General features: G+C 41.0%; 1 protein-coding gene across 3 annotated transcripts in view; it reads right to left on the reverse strand.

The window, feature by feature from the left end:
• Positions 1–27094, reverse strand: part of SUSD1 (sushi domain containing 1) — a 136984-nt gene that overhangs the window by 42165 nt on the left and 67725 nt on the right. For all 3 annotated transcript variants that reach the window (XM_086414540.1, XM_086414542.1, XM_086414541.1), the window contains exons 9-11: positions 26848–26957; positions 22182–22374; positions 60–151 (exon numbers count right to left, since the gene is read on the reverse strand). In XM_086414540.1, coding sequence (XP_086270666.1) covers positions 60–151; positions 22182–22374; positions 26848–26957 — 395 coding nt within the window. The remainder of the gene's footprint in view (positions 1–59; positions 152–22181; positions 22375–26847; positions 26958–27094) is intronic.

Raw genomic sequence — 27094 nt, forward strand, 5'->3', positions numbered from 1 at the left:
TTTTTTGAACCTCTCACACAAGACAAACATCTAAAAAAAAATAAGTTTCAGTAACTTACTAAATACATCTCCTCTATATCAGCTGTCTTCATACTTCTCCATCTCAAGCAGGTTTCATTAAATACTGAAATGTTACTGATGGTTTGTTTTACTGCAAGAGGAAAAGAATGAGAAATCAACTTACACCTTATACCAAAATACTACTTTCTAATTGAACAATCTTCCAAAGATAAGCATTTACAAGAGGATGCCTTCTGCACTATTTCAGTTTAGAAACTAGTGGTAGCAGTCCAAGAAACCCCACTTTTATATGCCTGTAAACTCAGTCCTGATGAAAGATTCACGACCAAAAGATACCCAATCAGAGGATCCTTCTTAAAAATTATGTGTCTATTCACTGCAAATTCCCTTGGTTTCCTAAGCTAAAACTCATTGTCTTTGCCTTGGACAAACCTCATTTAGACAAAAAAGCACCAGTTTGAAATTCTGAGCTGAGAGCAACATTTCAGCAGAGAACTGAGAATTGCTCCCTGAGGAAATAAAAAAGGCCACCTCAAACAGTCAGGCTTTTCATGATGGAAAGCGGGGAATGGTCCCTCTTGGTTTGGGCTTCCTCATCTTTTATTACTAAAGAACCATTCATTGGTCTCTGCTCAATGTCATGGTAATCAATCCAAAAGATAGTTCAGATCTGGTACTGTGTAATATAGAGGCACATTCGTCAAGCTTTTAAAATAAAGACTGTGAAAGTGTTAATCGATCAGTCGTGTCCAATTCTCTGTGATTCTGTGGACTGTAGCCCACCAGACTCCTCTGTTCATGGGATTCTCCAGGAAGGAATACTGGAGTGGGTAGCCATTCCCTTCTCCAGGGGATCTTCCAGACCCACGGATCAGACCTGGGTCTCCTGCATTGCAGGCAGACTCTACTGCCTGCACCACCAGGGAAGCCCCAAATAAAGACTAGTTATTCAAAACTCTGGTATCAGAGGTTACTTCCTTCAAAGATGATCCCTGTCCCTAAACTGAAAATAATATATCAAACTTGCTAAGAAGTTTCATAGGAACACTATGATGATTAATATGTGATAAAGACAACTCCCAAAGCACCTGAAAAAAAGAAAATCTCATGAGAGCCAACCCTATTGTGTAACCCCCTCAATTAACAGGTTCCTTTGAAAGAAGCCAAGCCAAATGGACGTGACCCCTTTTTATGGATTGGGCAGCTTTGCCCGAAGAAAACCTGTTCCACAGGTCACAAGCTTTACTTCAAATGTTGTAAGACAAAGTAGGGAAGAAAGTATAGGTGATTCAGGTTAAGGCAATCTTGCTACTAGGTATAGAAGATGGTTTTAGAGATAAATAGCAGTGGTTAAAGGAAACTCACACTTCTTAAATTTTCAAAACATATATAATTTTAATAGTATTTAAACAGTTCCAGATCATACAAAAAGGTAGCAAGTTTCCAATTCATTCAGTATGACCGGATAATCGACAATGCCCAAGCTATACAAAATGGCACAACTAATAACTAAACACACTATGCCAAACTCAGTTATAAATATAAATACAAAAATACAAAATCAAATAATAGCAAATAGAAGTCAGCAATACATTCAAAGAGCAGTATACTAGAAACAAGGGAGATTTACTCCAGGAATACAGAGATGATCATTATTGCTGCTGCTGCTGCTGTCACTTCAGTCATGTCTGACTCTTTGCGACCCCATAGACAGCAGCCCACCAGGCTCCCCCGTCCCTGGGATTCTCCAGGCAAGAACACTGGAGTGGGTTGCCATTTCCTGCTCCAATGCATGAAAGTGAAAAGTGAAAGTGAAGTCGCTCAGTCGTGTCCGATTCTGTGTGACCCCATGGACTGCAGCCTACCAGGCTCCTCCATCCATGGGATTTTCCAGGCAAGAGTACTGGAGTGGGGTGCCATTGCCTTCTCCGTGATCATTATTAGGAAAGACATTAATAGATCAAAAGAGAAAAACCATATGGTCACTTTTATATTCATAATGGTTAATACATTTAATGGACATTCCTTTCTAGAAATCTTCATAAACTAGGATTTAATTTGATAGAAACTCACTGATTTAAAGGAGTGTTTATTAGAAAACACCATACTTAGTGGTAAAACAATGAAGCGATTTCTAGAAAAGTTAAGAACAATCCAAGGATGCATGGCCTGACAGCTGCTATTTAGCCCTTTTGTTGTTGTTTAGCCCCTGAGTCATGTCCGACTCTTGCAACCTTGTCAGGCTCCTCTATACTCAGGAGATTCTAGACAATGCAGACCTAGGCAATGAAAAGATGAGCTATAAATGCCAGAAAGAAAGGGATCAAATTATGCAACTGCTAGTGAATCGAAAAGAATCAACTAAAAAACAAATATACAATAGAAAAACAAATAATAGGAATTTGGCAAAGTGTACCCAAAGGTAAGAACATAGAAAAACTAACAGTTTTCTATATATCTGCAAGAACAAGTATGGTGGGCCGAATTACGGTCCCTCCAAAGACATCCACATCCTAGTTCCTAGAATCTGTATCATGTTACCTTAATGGCACACAGACTTTGCAAATGTAATTACATTGTGGAAGATTATCCTGGATTATTCAGATGGGCTGAATGCAGTGACAAGGGTTCTTAAAAGAAGGAGACAAGATCAGAGCCAGAGAGAAATTTAAGGTTAAACTGAGGAGCTTTAAAGACTGAGGATGGGGCCACAAGCCAAGGAATATAGGCAGGCTCTAGAAACCAGAAAGGGCAAGGAAAGGGATTCTCCCTTTGAGCCCCCAGGATGAACACAGGCCTGCTCACACAAGTAAATTGAAACTACAAATAAAACAGAAAAATTAAAAGACCTCTATTCACAAGAGAAGAAAACATGAACAAACTTCAAATACCTAGAAATAAATCAGAGTAGAAATGTCCAAGACTTACATTGTGGCAGGAAAATTGAAATAATACTTTTCTTAAACAGACATGAGACTTTTCTTTTCTGATAAACAAGGAAAATAAGGAAGCAATGAACAAGCTGGGGAAACAGCATAAATAACCCTAAAAGAGGTAAGCAATCTTGATTATTCTTTAGCTGTTACTACAAACACTTGTAGCTCGATTTGTCCTTCACAAAGCTAAACAAAACTAATTACTCTCTGATTCCATATAAACTATACTCTGCACCTGGCATTCTTCTCTTGTAGCATTCTACATTTCAAAAAGGTCACAGGTCGATAACTTCAGAGACACCAGACCCGGTTGCTGTAGCCATTTTGAAATTTTACCAAAAAAAAAGCAAAACATTCATTAGGATATAAAACTTTTTCCCTGTCTCCCAGAGAGCAGGGCACAGCTCCTGAAGCACTAGCCTGCTGTGTTTCCCCTTTGCCTGGCAAAGAATAAGTCTACTTTTTTATTTTCTCCAAACTCTGTCTCCATATTTCTATTTGGCATCAGTTGAACAGGTGGGTCAAGATTTTGGCAACAACATGAAGATTTTTTTTTCTCTGAAGGACATGAAAGAAAACAATAAAGAGAAAAATGCCACATCCTTGAATGAAAAGATAGGAAAGTGCAGATACCAATTCTCCACCACGTAACCTACAAGCGGAATGTACTTCCAAAGGTGATTCCATGGTCCTTCTTGGAATAAGTTTACTCATTCATTCAGTGAATATTTAGAAAGCTCTCACCATGTGCCAGGCACGCTTTGGAGCAGGATAAAGTGGTGAGAAAACGAAGTCCCTGCACCTAATGGGATTCATTCTAGTGAAAAAGGCAGAAAATAAGTGAAAAAATAAATCTTAAAATATAATCTTGGGACTTCCATGGTGGTCCAGTGGCTAAGACTCTGTGTTCCCAAGGCAGGGGGCCTGGGTTCAGTCCCTGGGAAGGGAACTAGATCCTGCATGCCACAGATAACTGTAATGTTAAGTAATGGTAGGTCCACAATTCCTTCTGTTCACAGGAAACATCTCACTGGTTAAGTTTAGGTTCATGTTGGTCAGAGAGTGACTCTCTCTAGATTCCCTTCTTTCCATCCAAAGAGCTCACGGTTTGAACTAAAAGTAGGTTGAATCTCTGCTGAGCTCACTTGGAGTGGAAAAAGGATCCCCAGTAGAAGGCAGCTCATGATGAATCTTGTCCTGCCCCACTCTCTGATCCTTTGCTCTATTAAATATTATACATGCCCGGTCTCTCATTCAAATGGCCATTCTCTGCTGCACTTTCAGTGGTCACTCTGCCTTCTCTCTCTCCTTTCCCCACCCACAGGGCCAATCTAAGCTAGAAGCCTGAAGCTGAAAAACCAGACCTGCAAGAATGACTCAGAGAAGAAAAACTTTGGCTCTTAGTTCATCAGATTCTTAGAAATTATGTTTCAGCCTTGTTAATGCAGGCAAGCAACTCCGGGCAAAATCAGTCATTACTTTCTCAGGGCTCCCAGAGTCCCCTGCAACTTCAAACTACACTTTATGCATTATATTACTATGTATGTATAATTATGCATGTGTGTATTATGAAACACCATGTCTCACTCATCTTTGTACACCTAGTGCCCAGGACAGTGGCGACCATGACATTCCCTACTGTTAAAATGTAAGCAGTCAGAAGTATGAGGAAATCTAAGTACCTGATATACTGGGAGTGTGCAGGTTGCTCAATCATGTCCAGCCCATGCACTATAGCCTCCCAGGCTCCTCTATCCATGGGCTTCTCCTGACAAATACTGGAGTGGGTTGCCATGCCCTTCTCCAGGGAATCTTCCCAACCCAGAGATGGAACCCAGGTCTCCTGCACTGCAAGTGGATTCTTTACCAGCTGAGCTACGAGGGAAGCCCCTACATGATATATTAACCAAATGGAATACAAGTACTCTGAATAAGACATGGTTCCTGCCCTTAATATGTATTTAATTGAGAAAAGTTACACACTATATCAATGTAACAAAAATATAAAAGGGTATATAATAAACGTCATAAGATAAATTTAAGTCACAGTTGACATTTGATAGATGCTTATTGCATTTCACATATTATGCTGGTTTTCCATGTGCATTAACACATTTAGTCTCACAACAAATCCATAACCTTATTCCCATTTTTAAAGTTAAGGCAGTTTAGCTACATGAGGTTAAATAACTTGCTTAAAGGCACAGAGATTGAAAACAGATTTGAGATTTGAATTTAGATAACCTGACTCCAGAGTAACTGTGCCAAACTCCTCCCAATATTTCCTCCTGGAAAAGATTCAGAAAGAAGAACATGTACTTTCAGTTGAGGGGATCATGAAAGAAGGGAATATAGGAACTGAAGAAGAGGGGTGAGGTTTCCAGGTAGAAGAAAGGGCAGGAAAGCAGAGATATGGAGGCGGAAAGTTAGCACTTAGAGAGTTTATTACAGGGCTTCCCTGGTGGCTCAGCCGGGAAGAATCTACCAGCCAATGCAGGAGACACTGGTAGGATCCCTGATCCGGGAAGATCCCACTTGCCACAGAGCAACTGAGCCCGTGCACAAGAACTACTGAGCCTGTGCTCTGAAGCCCACAAACTCTAGAGCCCACGCTCCACAACAAGAGAAGCCTCTGCAATGAGAGGCCCGTGCCCTGCAAGGAAGAGTAGCCCCCGCTCGCCGCAACTAGAGAAAAGCCTGTGCAGCAGCAAATACCCAGCACAACCAGAAATAAATTTTCAAAAAAGAGTTCATTAAGATTAGTGTTCCAATTACTTCACTGATAGTGGTGGCCCCTTAAATGCAAATCTCTCCATACATTCTCCAAAATATACTTCAGATCAACTGGAAAAGCAAACAGAACAACATAAAACCAATACTGTCATCACCACTGGAAGAAAAGAGAAAACTGCAAACTTTAAATCACCTTTTATAAAAAAACGAATAGCAAATCCCAGCAAAGCTATCTCTCAATTGCCCACACATCATTCTAGAGAGTGAGGGGGTTCTAGAAGAGCCCTGTGAAAGAGAAGAAGGAAGCAAAGGGCCCAATCATGAGTCAGAGTCACTCCCAGAAAGAGGAATTTCACCTTAAGGGTGAAAATACTGAAAAAGAGACCTGGCATATGAGAGTACTAACTACAAGCAAAAGAAGAAAAATCTATGAGACTTCAGGTCAAACCAGTCAATCCTAAGGGAAATCAACCCTGAGTATTCACTGGAAGGACTGATGCTGAAGCTAAAGCTCTAATAATTTGGCCACCTGATACAAAGAGCCAACTCATTGGAAAAGACCCTGATGATGGGAAAGATTGAGGGCAGGAGGAGAAGGGAGCAACAGAGGATGGGATGGTTGGATGGCATCAGTGACTCAGTGGAGATGAATTTGAGCAAACTCTGGGAGATGGTGAAGGACAGGGGAACTTAGTGTGCTGAGTTCATGGGGTTGCAAGGAGTCAGACACAACTTGGCAACTGAACGAGAAAGGTATTGCTTCTGGGAAAACAGAGGATAGAAAGGAAAGAATAGGTATCCTTTGGAAACTATGCGGTGACAGGAAAAAATAGTGCAGGGAGAAGGTACAATCCGATTAAGTCAAAGTGAAAGTCGCTCAGGCAGGCCCGACTCTTTGCAACCCCATGGACCATACAGTCCATGGATTTCTCCAGGCCAGTACACTAGAGTGGGTAGCCGTTCCTTTCTCCAGGGGATCTTCCCAACCCAGGGATTGAACCCAGGTCTCCCACATTGCAGGCGGATTATTTACCAGCTGAGCCACAAGGGAAGCCCCATAAGTCAAAAGAGAACCCAAAATAGAAGAATACAGATAAACTACAACCACCTTTATAAAGCAAAAGGAAGCATAAGAAAAGATACAGGAAATATGAGAGCAGAAATTAATGATGTAGAGCAAGAGTCAGGAAATGTTTCTGTAGAGGGTCCAATAGTAAATATTTTAGGTTTTCTGGACCAGACGCTTCTGTTACAACTACTCAATCTTGGCTTTGTAGCACAAAAGCAACCAGACGATATGAAAATAAATGACTTGACTGTGTTCCAATAAAACTTTATTATGAAATCAGATGACAGGCCAGATTTGGCCCACTGTCCGTACTTTGCTAATCCCTGATGTGGAGTAGATCTAATTGTAGAAACAAATAGTAGATCTAATTAATAAAAAAAAAAAATCTTGACTTTTTGAAAATACTTATCAAAATAGACAAACTGCTAACTAATCAGCTAGAAAATAAAAAGGAAAAAATCAAGTAAAAGGAGAAATAATCTTTGAAATAAAAGAAAATTCAAAAAGTTACTTTTGCAGACCACCAGGCAAATAAATTTTGAAAACAGATAAAATGGGTAATTCCTAACACAGTTTACCAAAATGGCCTCCATTAGACATTAAAAGCTGAAACATACAATGTCCATAAAAAAAAAAAAAAAATTGAGACTATCATCAAGGAACTAACACAGAAAATCCCTAGGCCTAGACTGTTACCCAAAGGAATTCTACCTAACCGTCCAAGAACAGGTAGTCCAAATGCTTCATAAATTGTGATGATGAAGGAAATTTTCCAAATTCTTTTTATGAAACAAGGAAAATACTAATGTCTAAACCTGATAAGGATAGTCCAGAAGAAGAAAGAAAACTATAAATTCATATCACATGAATATTGGTGCAAAAATACTCAAAGAAAAGTAAGAAACAGAATCTAATGCCATATAAAAAAATAATGTACTAATGACCAAGTGGGATTTATTTCAGGAAAAGGGGCGAGAAAGAGAGAACAAGAGAGAGAAATGTGAAATTATATCTAATTAAAAAGTCACAAGGAAATGAAAAGAAAAAAGAACACCAAGTAGTTAGGTTTCCTTTGTACTGTATTAATGGATAGGGTAAACTAAGAAGTAAGTGGTTGCCGGGAGCCGGTGAGGCATTCCACTCGTGACAAAGGTCATGAGGAAGGAGGCTCGGCATACGCAAAGTCGGGATCGAGCCTCAGGAGTCTGCCCGGATATTCTCGAGCATTTTCCCCCAAAAAACCAGAGTCTGCCTACTTTATTGCTTTGTGCTCTCACCTCTGACTTTACTGGGGGCTGTCCCCTACCACCATCTCGCTCTCTCTCTGTCAAAGAGTTAACTTACAGCTCCAATTAATAAAGTTCCTGGGCAATTAGGAGTGTTTAAATCCAAACCCCTCAGATGGCTCTCTAACTCGCCTGACAAGTTTACCCGGACTCCTGCAGCTATGCATACGATTGTTTACAGTCTCCTAGCCTCCAGAGGCACGGGAAGCTTAAGATATTCAAATAGCTTAGAGCCTCTCAGAGAGTTAAAAACTGTCAGAATAAACTAGTAAAGGATTTCATTGATGAGTCAATGCTTGTTGCCAAGTTTTCACATCCCCTGAATTGTATCCTTGAATATGTATTAATTAATAGTTGGTATGTAGAAAAAATAAGTAGTGGCCTTGGTGTTAGTAACTTTAGACCCTTAAGGTAATAAATTCTTTCCTTTGTTGTAAGCCCATTACACATCCGCCCTATAGGAATGCAATTTTATCTTTGGAAGATGGTGCCAAACCTTAAAATAATTACTCTTAGAGAAAATAAGTCTTTGTTGATAAGTCCTTGTCAAGAGTCATAAAATGTTAGTAGGCCTTCTGGCCAGAAGATGATGTAAATCACCTAAAGCATTTGTATACGATAAATTTGCAGGAAAGAAACCTTGGTTTTTGATAAGAATCAAAGACTGCTGACTTTGCATCCCCTATTATCCTCTATGTGTAACTTAGGGTATAAAAGCCCCTGTTAAAAATAAAGCTATGGGCCTTGCTCACCAACGCTTGGTCTCCCCATGTCATTCTTCCCTTTAACTTCCAGCTGAGTCTCCATCTGGAGCGCGGAACCCACCACGCTTACTAATCATGCCTGGGCTTCTAAGACCCACTCGAGAAGGTGTCTAGGGTGAGACACCTTCCGCTATTCGAGAGGGCGCCTGCGGCCTACGTAAGTGGTGCAAACTTCTTGTCTTGAAGTTTTATTGGTCTCCCGCGTAAACCAAGCTACTCAGCTTCTTTTCTCCACTGAATTTTCCTACTGAGCTATCCTCATTCTATTGTTCTCTATATCTCTAATTAGCATATAAATAGTCGCCTAGGCCGTCTCTCCTTCGAATACCCTGGATCAGCTGGGGCTGGTCCCCAGCAAGTGGTCTTTTGTCTGATTTCAGCCAAGGAGAGAGCCTTGGAGCCTCTTTGTCTGTACACACGATTAGAATATAGTGGCCCTGAAACAGAAGAATGAGATGAACCCATTGCATTTAGAGCCATTTAAAGTCCATTTAATGATAAGCTCCAATTCCAAAGAACTTATTCATCTTTATTTATCCTCTGAGTATGGTTCTACCTAGCTGGATCTACAATGTCATTATCTTATAAAGAACAACCATTTTCTCTCTCCATTTTTGGCATATTACAGATGACTGGCTATTCCATGCAAAATATATGCTGATTTTTGGCTTGGCCAATGGCAAGTATGAGTTCCTCAAGCTGATGGCTTATAAGGAAGCAGGCTGACTTCAGACATACCTTTTCCACCCAGAAATGTTATTACAATATTTATCATTTTGTGGAAAAATATCAGAAACCAGGTTAAATTATTTGAGGTCTTTACTATCTTTTGTTTGGACTTCAATTCTGTGAACAGCAATCAGTTACAGGGGAAGTTTTATAAGGTCCCAAGAGATCCCAAATTATGCATGCTGTTAGAAAACCTGCTATCGTAAGCCACTTCATCAGTCAGGCATTCTACCAGGGAATAGAGGAATAGTGGCCTGTTCCTCTTTTTTAGATACTTTTTAAAATTTACCAGCACTATTCTAGAAGTAACTAAATGCAAGCAACCCTCTTCTAAAGAGAACAGAAAAACCAGCATTCTCTTAGTCATAAATGATTCCATTTTAAACCTCTAATTAGAAGCAGCCTAAATAGACAGTTGGTTTTTCAAGGTAAATATTGTCAAGAAAAAAAATGGCTACAAATCAACTATCTGGAAAGCACAGTTACTATTTTTATTGCCCTTCTGTAACTCTATAAATAGGGTATCATTTTAGTTGTCCTTGATGTACATTTCAGTTTGTCCTAGAAGGATATAACCATTGTTCAAAGTTGAGAGTTCATTATTTTGCTGAAATTTTTCTTAAGACAAATTTGGTATCTAGTTACAACTACCATGATATTTTCAGGCTAAAAGTATGTGATCACATTGTAAGGACAGGAATTGAGATTCAACCATGGAGGGCAGATCTGTACATTTCCCTTAGCTTAGCTCCCTGGACTCGGCTTAGCCCTATAATGGAGGCAGGTGGCCTTCTTTTCGGGCACAGATCCTTGTAATTCAACTGGCAACACAGATCAACTGTTTCCTAGGGATGGATGAGACAGAATCATCTGAACACATGGGCCCCATCATTTATCGAGCAGCAATATTTAGGAAATATTTCCTGAAAAACATGGACTCCAGTTCATTCCTCCAAATAATCTGAACTAACCTAATCATACCCCTGAATCAAGTCAGATCAGCAGAGCACAGGCATCTCTAAGGCACCTTTCCTTGCCCACTGCACAATGAATCGTGCTTTTCTAAAATACAATGCAAAGAGTTAACTCATTGGAAAGGACCCTGATGCTGGGAGGGATTGGGGGCAGGAGGAGAAGGGGATGACAGAGGATGAGATGGCTGGATGGCATCACTGACTCGATGGACGTGAATCTGGGTGAACTCCGGGAGTTGGTGATGGACAGGGAGGCCTGGTGTGCAGTGATTCATGGGGTCGCAAAGAGTCGGACACGACTGAGCAACTGAACTGAACTGAAAATACAATGAGCCATGTTGAGGGGCAATATAAGAAACAGCATCATAAAATCATAAAATGCTGCTCAAACACTGAATTACTTATGAACCACCCCCCTGAATCAGAAATTTCTATATGTTGAAAATAACTTTACTTCTTTCCAAAAACACCATTTGTTGTAATCTTATAAGTCATGTAATGCCTTCCTTCCTGACTGGATGGGTTGAAAACTTAAACTTAAATGTGCGAGCCACTGATGAAAAAGTAAATAGATTATAAGGATATGAATTATTCTTAGCCTTATTCTGACATCTTTTTTAGGTCCTGAGTTTGTTTTACATTCTTCTTTAGGTTACCTACTTATTTTACACACCCATGTAGGTCACTTAGGTTTCCTGGTGGCTCAGATGGTAAAGAATCTGTGTGCAATGTGGGAGACCCAGGTGCGATCCCTGGGTTGGGAAGATCTGCTGGAGGAGGAAATGGCAACCCACTCCAGTATTCTTGCCAGGTTAATCCCACCATCAGAGGAGCCTGGCGGGCTACAGTCCATAGGGTCGCAAAGAGTCGGACACAACTGAGCAACTAACACTTTCCCTATGGTACAGGTTACTTGAAGTCCTAGAAAGAAAAGATGGACTATAAATAAAAACTTTTGTTTGAAAAAAAATCTATATTTAACATTAATACAATAAATCACAAAGGAAAGATCAATCGATTGGACTGCATAGAAACCTAAAACCTTTATACATCAAAGACATCATAAACAAATGAAAAAAAAATAAAATAGGATAAGTATTTGACACAAATAATTTGGCACCAATAATAAACTCTTACTCGATGAATAAGTTGTATATATCAATGAAAACACAGAATTGAACAGATAAATGTAATAACAATGGTAAAGAAATTAGTCAAGAAATTTGGATGTTGAAATACATGAATTTGGAGGAACTTAGAGTTACTTTCCTAACTTACACTCCTAGAACTAGAATGGATCTTTCCCAATCAACTCTCTAACGTTACAGAGGTCATGTGTGTTAAAGCTTGCTAGTTACCTGTCTCCTGATTTTTACAAAAGAAAGAACAATTATGGCCTCTCTCCACTCCCTACTCACTAATCCTCAAGGAATGAACAGTAATATGTAATCTGACAGGTAAGAAGAGGGCTACTATTCCTTGGGTCACATTTCCTAGTGGGTGGAGTTCATATGTCATAGGTCACTGCCCAAAGAAGCAGATCCTTGCTGTCTGGGACCTTCCTAGACTCAGGTACAAGGGACATGTGTAACTCGTTTCCAAGAAGTGAGTAACTGGTCTCTGCCCACTCCTTCTCCTCGGATCATCAGCCTGAGACTGGATGGGTAAGGCAGGCGGGTCCCTGTGCAGACCCAACTACCCAAACTTCCAGGGGGAAAGACAGTAGGAAACCCCATTTTGCCACACACATCTAAGCCTCATTCTCCAGTATCACTCTTACTAGAACTATGTTGGGGTAATTCCTGGGAACTTGCTCAGGCAAATAAAGTCGATACTTTACTTTTCATGCGTCAGGCTGCAGAAGTGGGGTAGGTAAGATTCACGCTCTTCTACTTGCAACATGTGAATACACTGAGGTTATATCAAGACAAGAGCAAAGCACCACCGGGAGAGATGGAGGCTCTTGGTCTCTATACTAGGATTGCAAGAATAGATCAAGCACTGAGACCTGCCTGGTGGTCCAGTGGATAAGACTCCGTGCTCCCAGTGCAGCAGGCCTGGGCTCCATCCCCGACCAGGGAGCTACAGCCCATGCACCACAACGAAGACTTGGTGTAGCCACGTTAAAAAATAATTAGATGGGGTATGGATAGATATTCAATTACCAGGAAAACTTCACATATCAGGCAAAATGTGTGAGTTTCTTAAGCATGAGCACTTTGAATTATTTTGTCCACCACTTTTTTGGGGGGACGTCTTTCTCTTTATCGTGTCTTTTCTTCTAAGTAAAGGTTTTAATTTGCCCAGAAGTAGCTAAGTAGCTTGTGTGGTTAGAGCAGTGCTGTTCAAAACATGGACTGGCAGCATCAACAAGGCCTGGAAACTTACTAGAAATGAAATTTTGAGGTCTGTGCTCCAGGCCTGCTGAGTCAGAACCTCTAGGTTGGAGTTCAGGAACCTATGCTTTAATAAGCTCTCCAGGTAATTCTTGTGTTAGCTAAAGTTCGTGAAACACAAAAAGATCATTAGTGGCAGATTTTGATAGATTTTAGAGAGCATCTGGGAGAGCCAGACATTAGCAGACAACAGGAGATTAGCTGCCCCAAATTCTGTCTCTCTTTATCTTGTTCAGAATGAAGAGATCTGAGAAAAGACTGAACCCATGGTTTGTCTACAGGCTCAGGAGTCATCATATGAAATGCTGGGTTGGATGAAGCACAAGCTGGAATCAAGATTACTGGGAGAAATATCAATCACCTCAGATATGCAGATGACACCACTCTTACGACAGAAAGTGAAGAAGAACTAAACTAAGAGGCTAAAGGCTAAAGAGCCTCTTGATGAAAGTGAAAGAGGAGAGTGAAAAAGTTGGCTCGAAACTCAACATTCAGAAAATGAAGATCAAGGCATCTGGTCCCATCACTTCAAGGCAAATAGATGGGAGAACAATGGAAACAGTGACAGATTTTATTTTGGGGGGCTCCAAAATCACTGCAGATGGTGACTGCAGCCATGAAATTAAAAGACACTTGCTCCTTGGAAGAAAAGCTATGACCAACCTAGACAGCATATTGAAAAGCAGAGACATTACTTTGCCGACAAAGGTCCGTTTAGTCAAAGCTATGGTTTTTCCAGTAGTCGTGTGAGAGTTGGACGATAAAGAAAGCTGAGCGCCGAAGAATTGATGCTTTTGAACTGTGGTGTTGGAGAAGACCCTTGGACTGCAAGGAGATCCAACCAGTCCATCCTAAAGGAAATGTCTTGAATATTCATTGTAAGAACTGATACTGAAGCTGAAACTCCAATACTTTGGCCACCTGATGGGAAGAACTGATTCATTGGAAAAGACCCTGATGCTGGGAAAGATTAAAGGCGGGAGGAGAAGGGGACGACAGAGGATGAGATGGTTGGATGGCATCACTGACTCAGTGACATGAGTTTGAGCAAGCTCCGGGAGTTGGTGATGGACAGGGAAGCTGGGCGTGCTGCATGCAGTCCATGGGGTCACAGTCACAGTTGGACGCAACTGAGCGACTGAACTGAACCGAATATGATTTCAAATTTTCTTCTCCTCCTTCACTTTATTCCATTTTCTCCCAATATTGTCCCATTTGCAAGATGTAAACCTCTTCTGTAAACTGATTTCATTCCTTTTTCAGAGCTTGAGCAAAAGGATTCTAGCCAATACCATTTATGACTTTTCCTCAGCACTTGAGTTTGTAATAATCCCACTGGATTTTATCCCCTTTTCAACCAGGAAGAATCCCTGCTCTAGAATCCCCAGGCTGTTGTTGTTGTTCAGTTGCTAAGTCATGTCCGACTCCTTGTGACCCCTGGACTGCCGGGGTCCAATGCATCATGTGGCCAAAGCATTGGAGCTTCAGCTTCAGCATCAGTCCTTCCAACAAGTAGGATTGGAAGGACTGATGCTTTAGGATTAACTGGTTTGAGCTTCTCAGTCTGGGGCTCTGTAAAACAATCCAGAGCAATCTGAGAGCCTGTGATGTTGGGGTGACATGATGCAAAGAGCCAACTCACTGGAAAAGACCCTGAGCTGGGAAAGACTGAAGGCAGAAGAGTAGGGCAACAGAGGATGAGATGGTTGGATGGCATCACCAATTCAATGGACATGAACTTGGGCAAACTCTGGGAGACAGTAAGGGACAGGGAGGCCTCCAGACATGCAGCCTGGAGGACTGCATATAAGTTAAATAAGCAGGGTGACAATATACAGCCTTGATGTACTCCTTTCCTGATTTGGAACCAGTCTGTTGATCCATGTCCAGTTCTAACTGTTGCCTCTTGACCTGAATACAGATTTCTCAGCAGACAGGTAAGATGGTCTGGTATTCCCATCTCTTTCAGAATTGTCCACAGTTTCTTGTGATCCACACAGTCAAAGGCTTTGGCATAGTCAATAAAGCAGAAGTAGGTGTTTTTCTGGAACTCTCTTGCTTTTTCAATGATCCAGTGGATGTTGGCAATTTGATACCTGGTTCCTCTCCCTTTTCTAAATCCAGCTTGAACATCTAGAAGTTCATGGTTCACGTACTGTTGAAGCCAGGCTTGGAGAATTTTGAGCATTACTTTACTAGCGTGTGAGATGAGTGCAATTGTGTGGTACTCTGAGCATTCTTTGGCATTGCCTTTCTTTGAGATGGAAATGAAAACTGACCTTTTCCAGTCCTGCGGCCACTGCTGAGTTTTCCAAATTTGTTGGCATATTGAGTGTAGCACTTTCACAGCATCATCTTTCAGGATTTGAAATAGCTCAACTGGAATTTCATCACCTCCACTAGCTTTGTTCATAGTGATGCTTCCTAAAGCCCACTTGACTTCACATTTCAGGATGTTTGGCTCTAGTCCAGTGATCACACCATCATGGTTATCTGGGTCATGAAGATCTTTTTTGTACAGTTCTTCTGTGTATTCTTGCCACCTCTTCTTAATATCTTCTGCTTCTGTTAGGTCCATACCATTTCTGTCCTTTATTGTGCCCATCTTTGCATGAAATGTTCCCTTGGTATCTCTAATTTTCTTGAAGAGATCTCTAGTCTTTCCCATTCTATTACTTTCCTCTATTTCTGTGCATTGATCACTGAGGAAGGCTTTCGTATCTCTCCTTGCTATTCTTTGGAACTCTGCACTCAGATGCTTATATCTTTCCTTTTCTCCTTTGCTTTTCACTTTTCTTCTTTTCTCAGCTATTTGTAATACCTCCTCAGACAACCATTTTGCCTTTTTGAATTTCTTCTTCTTGGGGATGGTTTTGATTACTATCTCCTGTACAATGTTGTTATCCCAGATAGAAAACCGCAATAAGGAAAAGGAGATATATCCAAATGTAACTGCTCTAAAGAGACTAGAAAAGGTAGAAATACTCACTAGGTCAGGGTAATGGCTGAAAATCATCAAAGAGAAGAATAAAGGGACTATTCTGGAGAAAAAACAAAATGATCCCCCAAAAGGTGGGATCAGAGTTAAGTATTATTCTATCAAGAAGGGTCCTCTGACAGTTTTAAGTAGGTAACCCAGTGTAAGCACTAATAGAGAACTTTTCAGTAACTGGAGTTGTGGTACTATGTAGCTACAGAAAATGTGACATATTTAATAAGAGAAAGACTAGAAAGATCAGTGTAGGATTCTTCAGGCATCATTAAGTGAGTTTCCAGGTGACATTGTTCTTACAGCTGAAACACCAGGTATGGCACAGACTACAAGAAGTCTGCCCGGGAAATACACGGATTTAAAACTTGAAAAGAAGGAGCAGAAAGCAGAGATGTAAGGAGGATTCAGGGTGCCTGACCCTTGATCAGGCTCAGGCTGAGGTCACAGACTGAACTGAACAGAAATAAATACCTCCTAACAAGAGGGAAGGTGGGAAGAATTTATTTGAATACTGACTGAGGCAAGGCATCGCTCTTGCTCTATGAAGACCTCACAGGTAGAATCCAAAGTTATACGTTAGGAGAACAAACATCGAAGTACGAAAACAAAAAGCAAATATAGAGAAGGTAAGTACTAATCTATAGCAAAAGGTATTAGCCAGGCCTGGGGAAGAAGAAGGAATAGAAACAGCTGGCATGGAAGGTTGAACGCTTACCACTCAGCTAGCCTGACGGAGCAGAAGGGAACACTTAGGAGGCCCTGGAACATTGGAGGATTATCCCTCCCAACGCAGTAAAGGAAAGGGTGGTAGGAAGGAGTGCTTCGGTTCCCATCAAAGAAACACGGGCAGTTCAAGTCTTAGAAATTCAGTTCTAAGGAAAGGTGGGGTTTGGGTGAAAAACCACTAACCTAGGAGAATTCCTGACCACATCAGACCAATGAAAGCACAAGTTCCAGAAACTCAACAGCAGCCCAAGGATCAGAGGAGGGTAATTTTCCAGGAAAGACAAAGGAAACTTCTTAACCAGGAAGCAGGACTCAGAAGCAAGTCATTCAATAATAGGAAGTCATTTGGATTAGAACAATTATTGGGAGCTTTCTGGGTACAGAGAAATTCAGAGAAAAGAGCAGGAAGTTGGGACTGTGTTGCAAGACATTACATTTCTTTCTTTCTTTCTTTTTTAATGACTATGAGTTTATTGCAGTACTTTTCTCCCCATTTGGCATGTACCCTCCTTTCTGTATATAGAAGTATAGTTAATTTACAATTTTGTGTTAGTATCAAGTGTACAGCAAGGTGATTCAAATATACAATTTATATATATATATATATATATATACATATCAGTTCAGTTCAGTCGCTCAGTCGTGTCTGACTCTGCGTACACACACACACATATATATACTTTTCAGATTCTTTTCCATTAAACGTTATTACAAGATATTGAATACAGTTCTCTGTGCTATACAGTAGGTCCTCGTTGTTTCCCTACCTTATATATGTTGTTGCTGCTGCTGTTGAGTGGCTAAGTTGGGTCTGACTTTAGCGACCCTATGGACTGTAGCCTGCCAGGTTCCTCTGTCCATGAGATACTGCAGGGCCATTTCCTTCTCCAGGGGATCTTCCCAACCCAGAGACTGAATCCCAGTCTCCTGCATCTCCTGATTGGCAGGCAGATTCTTTACCTAGAATCAGGTAAAGATTCTAGATTTATCTGAGCCAACAGGGAAGCCCTACCTTATATATAGCAGCGTGTATATGTTAATCCCAAGTTCTTCATTTATCTGTGCCCCTTGCCCCCACTGGAGCTTCCCAGATGGCTCAGTGGTAAAGAATCCACCTGCCAATGCAGGAGACATGGGTTCAATCCCTGGGTCAGGAAGATCCCCTGGGGAAGGAAATGGCAACCCTCTCCAGTATCCAATGGACAGAGAAGCCTGGCAGGCTACGGTCACTGAGGTTTCAAAAGACTCATTATGGTTGCAAAAGAGTCAGGCACGACTTAGCAACTAAACACCACCGCCTGCCGCCTGCCATCCCTCTCTGGCAACCATTAGTTTGTTTTCCACGTCAGAGAGTCCATTTCTGTTTAAGACAATGCGTTTCACTTGAAGAGTTTCCTACTATAGATATGGATGCCCTGCTTACAGAGAAAGGAGGCTCTTTCACTACACAGATCAAGGTCTTTAGCAACGGTAGAGGGTGGGAGAAACAGGGCCTGAAGGAGAAATGAAAATACAAGGTTCTAAATACATGGGATAGATAACAAGAAAGACCTGGAGCCCCCATGGGCAAAGTTCCAAAATGTTCAGAGAGAGCAGATTTCCTCCTCCTATATAACAGATGAGCAGCCTAAGGTCAGACGGAATCCAAGGAACTTTATGAAAAGAGATTTCCCAAATTAAGTTGAAACTCATGGGGGGTGGACTTCTGATTGCTTAGTGACCCATAGAGGCTGACATATCCCACGGTCGATTATACTCACTGTGGATAATCTGGGGTCCACCTTGCAAAGGAGGAGATAACAATAGTCTCACTTTCTCAACTTGGCAACAAGACCCCCTCATTAAACTCAAGCTAGAGACTGCATCTCCTGCCACTTTCTCCAACCCACTCTGCTCCAGCCATGCTGGCTTCCCTGATGTTCCCAGAACATGCCAAGGACATGCCTGTCACACGGTGTTCCCCTCACTTCCTTCAAACCTGTACTTAAACGTCTCTTTACAATAGAGGCCCTCCCTGACCATCAACTGCCACTCCCTTTGCCAAATTTTATTCATCTTACCACTTAGCCCCACCTAACATATGATATATTTCCTTACTTGTTTATCTGTCTCCTCTCCAACCTCCTGACTCCAACCCCATGACAGCTGAGACTGTTTTATTGCTGCTGCATTGTCAGCGACCAGAACCTGCCTGACACACAATAGATAAGAAATGAACATTTATTCAATGAATGCATTTACACACCCATGGCACTTGAAGCCTCTGCTCACAGTCCAAGGCTGACAAAAGCAAGGTGGGTCTGGACGAACACGCGCTGGTTCTAGGAACAAAATTTTTCTTTTTTTCGAGCACTAATATTTAGTTAAAAGCAGTAGATGCACCGATTAAAAATGAGGGCCCTGGAGCCAGGCTGGGTTCAAATCCCACTTGTACCACTCACGAGTTTTGTGATCTTGGGCTTGCAGCTTAACTTTCTCTGTGCCTCATGGTCCTTATCTGTAAAAGGGGAATAATAGCAATGCCTTCCTCAGAAGGTTGGGTGGGCTCGGGTTGACTCAAGGAAAGCACTTTGAACAACGGCTGCGCATCTTCAGTGCTCAGAAAGCAAAGTTAGAGCTGATGCTGTGTATAAAATAGACAACTGATGAGAACCGACTGCGCAGCTCAGGGGACTCTGCTCAGGGCTCTGTGGTGACCCAAATGCGAAGGAAATCCAAGAAACAGGGGATCTATGTACACGTATAGCTGATTCACTTCACTATACAGTAAAAACTAACACAGCATTGTAAAGCAACTATATTCCAATAAAAATTAATTTAAACAAATGAGTAAATAAAGCTAGCACTGTCATCATCACTACTACATCATTACATCATTATGATGTAATATAATAGTGTATATAATATTATATTATATAATATGTAATGTAATTACGTTATGTAATATAATAATGTATATAATATTATATTATGTAATATAATATGTAACATAATTATGTTATGTAATATAATAATGTATATAATATTATTATATTACATTATGTAATATAATATGTAACATAATTACATTATGTAATATAATAATGTATACAATATTATTATATTACATTATGTATATATTATTATATTACATTATGTAATATAATATGTAACATAATTACGTTATATAATATAATAATGTATATACTATTATTATATTATGTAATATAATATGTAACATAATTACATTATGTAATATAATAATGTATATAATATTATTATATTACATAAAATATTATGTAATATAATAATAATATAATAACATATTACATCATCATGTAATATAATGTACATATTATGTACATTATTATGTACTAGGAACTCTGTTAAACATTTTGCTTGAATTATGTCACATAACGAATCACGCAGAAGGTAACTGAGGCCCAGGAGCAAGACAAACATATCTAATCCACTGGGTTTTTCTCACTGACATTCACACAACATAAAATTAACCACTTTAATGTATACAATTCAATGATATTTAGTACACTCACAGTGTTGTACAGCTGTCACCTAATTTTGCTTTTCAAAGTTCTGTAACTCTGGGCCTCACGTTGAGACATTGAAAGATGAAACTTGGGATAATTCAAGATTACTTCAACTTTGGAGGTACCTTAGTAATATAGGCTTTCCAGGTGGCTCAGTGATAAAGAATCCGCCTGCCAAGGCAGGAGATCAACAGATGCAGTTTCAGTCCCTGGGTTGGGAAGATCCCTTGGAGGAGGAAATGGCAACCCGCTCCAGTATTCTTGCCTGGAGAATCCCATGGACAGAGAAGCCTGGTAGAGTACTACTGTTAATGGGGTCGCAAAGAGTTGGGCCCAACTGAGTGACTGAGCAGCACCTCCACCAAGAAGTCACGTCTATTACAAAAAACAAGATTTCTAGGATGTAACAGCTAGAACACACTCTCCATCACAAGCAGGCCACTCTGACAGAGACTTTGCAGAGAAAACACTGGGGAGGAAAGAACCTGGGACTCGAGTGCCTTTACATATTAATTTACAAGGAGAAGTAGGTGTTAATTTCAGACTTTCATTCCTCTGAGGATTGAACAGTTGGAGGAAATGTATATTCAAATTCTGGAAATGGATGTGGGGGCTAGGTTTATGCTGTGAGGAGGAATTCATCTTGCAATGTGTGTTGATACCAAGCATAATCTGAGATGGAAAATAAAATAGTGAATTTTCATTCTCCTGTACTGCATGGCCCTCATTTGTGTCTATTATATTTCAGAGCCTTCCAAGTACAAAGACCAAAGTGTTCACTCTCGACCCGCAAAGATCAGTGGGTGAACAGGATAAAGGCCTCAGGAAGGTAAGAGCAAGACCTATCTTACTCTACTGCTTTCCTTCAAAGGGGGCAGCGTCTCTGCCCGGCTGTCCATAGATTTGTCCCTTAAACCCTACTGATAAAAGAACAAAAGAAATTAATTGTAGAAGGACTTCCCTGGCAGTCCAGTGGTTAAGACTCAGCACTTCCAATGCAGTGGGTGCGAGTTTGAATCCCAGGGACAGAGGAGCCTAGTGGGCTGCCGTCTATGGGGTCGCACAGAGTCGGACACGACTGAAGCGACTTAGCAGCAGCAGCAACAGCAGCAGGGAACTAAAGATGCTGAATGCCCTGCTGCTGCTGCTCCTGCTACAGCACGTCAAAAAAAAAATCAATTAATTGTAGCGACATCAGCATTTCTTGCCACTAGGGGGAGCTGTGGAGTTGACACAGCCGCTTCTATTGGGAAGGGAAATCAACCCTGAGTATTCATTGGAAGGACAGATGCTGAAACTGAAGCTCCAATACTTTGGCCACCTGATGTGAAGAGTCGACTCATTGGAAAAGATTCTGATTCTGGGAAAGACTGAAGGCAGGAGGAGAAGGGGGCAACAGAGGATGAGATGGTTGGATGGCATCACTGACTCAATGGACACAAGTTTGAGCAAGCTCCAGGGGAGAGTGAAGGACAGGGCAGCCTGCTGTGCTGCAGTCTATGGGGTCGCAAAGAGTGACACAACTGAGCGGCTAAACAGCAACAACACAAGCCACAGGGGAAGGAGCCTAATCTGCTTTAGACCACTGTTCTCTGTGTTGCATTAATGTGCTTGTATGAGACCCAGTCAGGTGGCCTCCTTGTCCCTCCAATGCCCGACACAGTGGAGCTCACACTTCCGAACTCCTGGAAGCTGGTTCTAGTTGCCCAAATGTCTACCTTTAGGTTTCAGCTGTCTTAAATTTGAGGCGAAAGATAGAAAACCTTACACAATGCTCGATCCATTACTCCTAGAGATTCCTGAGTAAATCATTCAGTTCCTGGTCTGTATCCTCTCTGAGCCTGCACCCCTGTGGGGGAGGGAAGATTCAGAGACCTTGTACCCCAGACAAAACTGGCAGTTTGTTAGACCGAGAACCCGGTCTCTTGCCTCCAAGACTAGCATTCTTTATGCTCCCCCATGTTGTGTAGTTCAATACACATTTAACTTGTTGTCTTAAGACCCCAAACAGAAAGACACCCCACCTACCTGCTGGTGCGGTGGTTACTGTTGTTTGCACTGATGGCCGCTCCGGAGATCCCAGGAGGGTGACATTCACCGAGTAGTCAGTTGCTGGATACAGATCTAAACACACCACTGCCGTCTGTTCCCTCGTAGTAAAGTTAAACGATGTTGCGTGATAAAAAGTATTCAGATACCACCTTCGACCTAGAACTTTAAACTGTCATGAGATTAAAAGAAAGGGATCCATTAAATTTGTTTGGCTTGCAGATACCTATACTACAAGCAAAATGGAAAGAAAGCAAGGAGCTTCCTTCTACTTATCCTCACCCACAGAGAATTATTTTTAATACAATAGCAAGCTAAACTGGGTGACAGCTTTACAAAGTTACCCTACCTAGCCTATGCAACCTCCCCATCAACCAGCTATAAGACTAAGCTTAAAATGCATAACTACATCTCAGATGAACCAAATGTCAAGCTGCTGCTACTGCTGCTGCTAAGTCGCTTCAGTCGTGTCTGACTCTGTGCGACCCCATAGATGGCAGCCTACCAGGCTTCCCGTCCCTGGGATTCTCCAGGCAAGAACACTGGAGTGGGTTGCCATTTCCTGCTCCAATGCATGAAAGTGCAAAGTGAAAGTGAAGTCGCTCAGTCGTGTCCAACTCTAGCGACCCCATGAACTGCAGCCTACCAGGCTCCTCCGTCCATGGGATTTTCCAGGCAAAAGTACTGGAGTGGGGCCACCACCAACTCAAGATGTACATATAATATAGGGGCTTATAAAGGAAAAAAAAATGTAAAAGTCCCAGATCATATGATCATCTGGTGCTTTAGCTGGACGTACATATTTTTAGAGTTTCCTTTGATGCTGGTGTCACTGACTCTTCCATCCTCTACCCTTCTTCATCACAGCCATTCTTCACCTGGCTCATTGAGAGATTCCTCTCTCCCCGACAGAGGCAAGCATTCCTAGCATTCTCTTGGGTAACATGAAAGTCCTTATATAGATAAGCCATCAAAACTTGGTCTCAGAGTGCCTTGAGTTCACTGCTGTGAAGTTCCTCCACTCCACCTGAGCTACCCATATCCACAGCCTAGACTGTGTCCTCCTCTGAGCTGCTCCACCAGGATCTCCTAATCCCCTATTCTTCTGGACCACTTGCTCCCACTCTGATTGCTCTCACGAAATCCCCTAAGACTTCCTCACTCAAAACTGTCTACTAATATTCTAACACCCCCACTCTCAGCTTCCCTACCTATCTCAAAAAAAACCAAACCATTGTTATATCACTTCTACTGCTCTCCTTGCCTGAAACCCTCAACGCCCTTACCCTTTTCTTCTCAATATCACCCACTCTTGACAATTGAAAGCACTCAGTCCAGCCAGACGTTTGACCTCACCCACATCCACATTTAGACTGCTGCCATCTGCTGGAGAAAAACCTCACAACTATGGAGGCTGCATTTAGTCTGTCTCATTCTAAACTACCTGTATTTCAGTCTATAAACAAAAATTACTTCCTAGTTAACAAACTTGAAATCACACGGTTTGAATAATTTTATAGTCCTTTTACTTAACAACATATTATAAAATTTTCTCTATCATTAAATAATCCTACAAATGGATAGAGTGCCTGTTACTTGCCAGCCAGAGTATACAGTGTTGGGTATACAGCAGTAAATAAGATACAGGTCCCAACCTCAAGGAACTCACAGGTAAGTATCCAGGCAAATAAAATACACAGGAATAAGTGTTACAACACATGAGGCTGGAGGAGTACCCAGGAGGGCCACCTGACCTTCCTCCTTAGGGATCAGGGAAGGCTTCCTCATCTTAATTGTGGACTGAAGGGGAAATTGGCATTACCCATGTGAGCTGCAGATGTGAAAAGTCAGGATAGGAAAACCAATTCAAAGAATGGATGGCATTTGGGGGAAGAAGTCAGAGAAGGCCTCCCACCAGGGAGATGACCAAGCTGATCACTGCAGGACAAGCAGGAGTTAGCCAGGTACAATGAGGGAAAGAAGGGTTTTGCAGGTAGAGAGTCACATATGTGAAGACACAGTGCTAAAGGGAGCACAGGAAGCTGGTAGGGGGTGGGGTACAGGACCCAGAGCTTAGAGAATAGATTAGCCCTAACTAAGTCGACTCAGGAGTCTTGGGAGACGGAGACGGTCACGGAAGTCAAGACAATGGGTAAGACACCCAAAGACAGGTACGTTAGGACAAGAGAACAGGGAAGGCACAGCCTTGGGGTAATCAAATTTAAGGCACAGACAGAAGAGAGATCTTGTAAAGGAGACTGAGAGGGCTCAGACCAGAAGAGATAAAGAGACTATTTCAGTGCGAATATTGGTCCACAGCAGCAAATGCTGTCCAGCGGGAAGCAGAAGCTATTTCGAGTCTGATAGTGTTTGATCCGATGAATGTACGATTATTTATTGGAACAAATTCCTATTAATGGACATTTAAGTTGTTTTCAATTTCCCCTAATATAAATAAAGCTTCAGAGGATAGTTTAACCTTTCTGTGTATGTCTGCATAATAAATTATAGTATATGTCTGAAAATTTACTGATAGACCCTAACAAGTAACCATTCTGGAAAGTCATGCCAATTTAAGTGCCCACAGCTGTGTGTAACAGGATTCACTCCAAGTTTATAGAAAGACTATGGTAACTCATGGTTTATATTTTTTCTGAGGCATAACACATGCTCATGTGTGTTTTGGCAGTAAGCATATTCTCTTTTGCAAACTCCCTTTGAATGTTCACTTCTTTCCAATGGATTCGTTAAGAGTGTTACACATCTTACTTAATCTTTGTCTGACATATTAAAAAAACAGCGATTTTTAAATTGAACTCTTTAATCATTTTAGTGTAGGCCATGAAGTAAGAATCATTTATCCTCTTAACCAAGGTGTTAACCAATTGTCTCCAAACCATTTATTTCTGTATTCATTTGAAAAACCATCTTTATTTTATATTAAATTACTTAGGTACCTGAATATGTTTCTAGATCCAGTGTTCTTTCCAGTATAAAAATTTGAATATTTCACTCACCTGTTTATCCTTCAGTGCTTCCACACAGACATCAAAATAAGATTCAAGTTCAAAAGTACAGGAATCAAGGATGACCAGGCCACTACTCAGATTTTTGTCTCATTTCTTCCCATCTCCCGTGTTTTCTCTGTTCCTCCAAAAAGCCACATTCTCGATTATCCAATAAGCTACTCTACGTGCCCACGGTGCCCTTCTTCCACTTCACGCAACATCTTTCATCTGGTGAATTCCACTTACTGTCTATGACTCGGCATCATTTCTGATTCTTGTTAAAAGAAAACTGTACCTGAACATCATCTCCTATTCCATTTATTTACTTTTTATCAAAACTCTTATGATACCAAATTATAGTTGTCTGTTTACATGTATGCTTATATTAATTCAGACCGAATTTCCAGGTCCTAACACATGATATTCTTCTGGCAAACGGTTGATGAATTAATTCTAATTTAATACTTAGTCTACACTCTGCCAGATGATTTGCTAGGCAGTAAACTGTATGAATGTGAGAGCTGGACTTTAAAGAAAGCTGAGTGCCAAAGAATTGATGCTTTTGAACTGTGGTGTTGGAGAAGACCCTTGGACTGCAAAGAGATCCAACCAGTCCATCCTAAAGGAAATCAGTCTTGAATATTCATTGGAAGGACTAATGCTGAGGCTGAAACTCCAATACTTTGGCCACCTGATGTGAAGAACTGAATCATTGGAAAAGACCCTGATGCTGGGAAGGATTGAGGGCGGGAGGAGAAGGGGACGACAGAGGATGAGATGGTTGGATGGCATCACCGACTCAATGGACATAAGCTTACTCAAGTAAGCTCCGAGAGTTGGTGATAGACAAGGAGGCCTGGCGTGCTGCAGTCCATGGGGTCTCAAAGAGTCGGACACGACTGAGCAACTGAACTGAGCTGAACTGAACAAAATTAGAAAGTTCCAAGCAGCTACCTGGAGAATTTCTCTGAATATAAAGCCATCTAAGTGTAGATACTCTTTCTCCCCAGTAAATAGAAAAGGTAAATGAGATATGAATGTCACTTTTTTAAAAAATATTAATTTTTCAAGTACTAGGAACTCTGTTATGCTGTATGAGAATTTGGATTGGGTGACTGCAACCGGACAGAATGAATGCAGTGGGGTAGAATGAAGATCAGTCTGAGGCAAATTTGCAAAATTTGCCTGAACTGAACTGAAACTGACACAAAAATAACAAATCTCAGTTCCTACCTGATTACACTCACAATTTTACTTGAGATTTGTGATGTTTATAAATTCAAGTTAAATGAGAACCAACAGCCCTGCAAGAAGTTTCTTAAAAACCCACCTCCATGTATGAATTTGATGACAAAATCAGCTGCAACTAATATACCAAAATATTAATAACATATAATATATATGAAATATCAGAGAAAATGACAGCAAATCATTAAAATTAAAAAAATATATATAGTATCTTCCTTCAATTTAGTTCCTCACTTGCAGCTGTCTTGCATCCATCTCTAGAAATAAGAATTAAACAATCTAGAAGTTCATTCCATTCATGTGTTTAAATACTCTGGATCCCCACTTGGAGAGCACCCAAATATTTAAGTGACACAATTTATTAAGAATAGCATAAGAGATCTTCTTACTTGATACACTCGTTCTGATCCAACTTTCCTAGAATGTCTGTTCAATTTCAAGCAAACTTCATTAAATATTGAAATATTGAAAATCCCATCATCTTCTAAGAGATCATCACCTAAATGATAAGAAAGAACACAGGGAAATGTTGCTAGTAAAACATACCATGATGAAGGACAACTGCAACTCCGAGAGCCAACAGAATGTTTAACAGCAGAAGCATCAAACCTGGCTCCAAGTTCTGGCTCCACAGCT

Source organism: Bos grunniens, chromosome 8 (genome assembly GCF_055505025.1).
Source record: "Bos grunniens cultivar Pamir isolate PY7600 chromosome 8, Bosgru_T2T1.0, whole genome shotgun sequence".
Classification (NCBI taxonomy): Eukaryota; Metazoa; Chordata; class Mammalia; order Artiodactyla; family Bovidae; genus Bos; species Bos grunniens.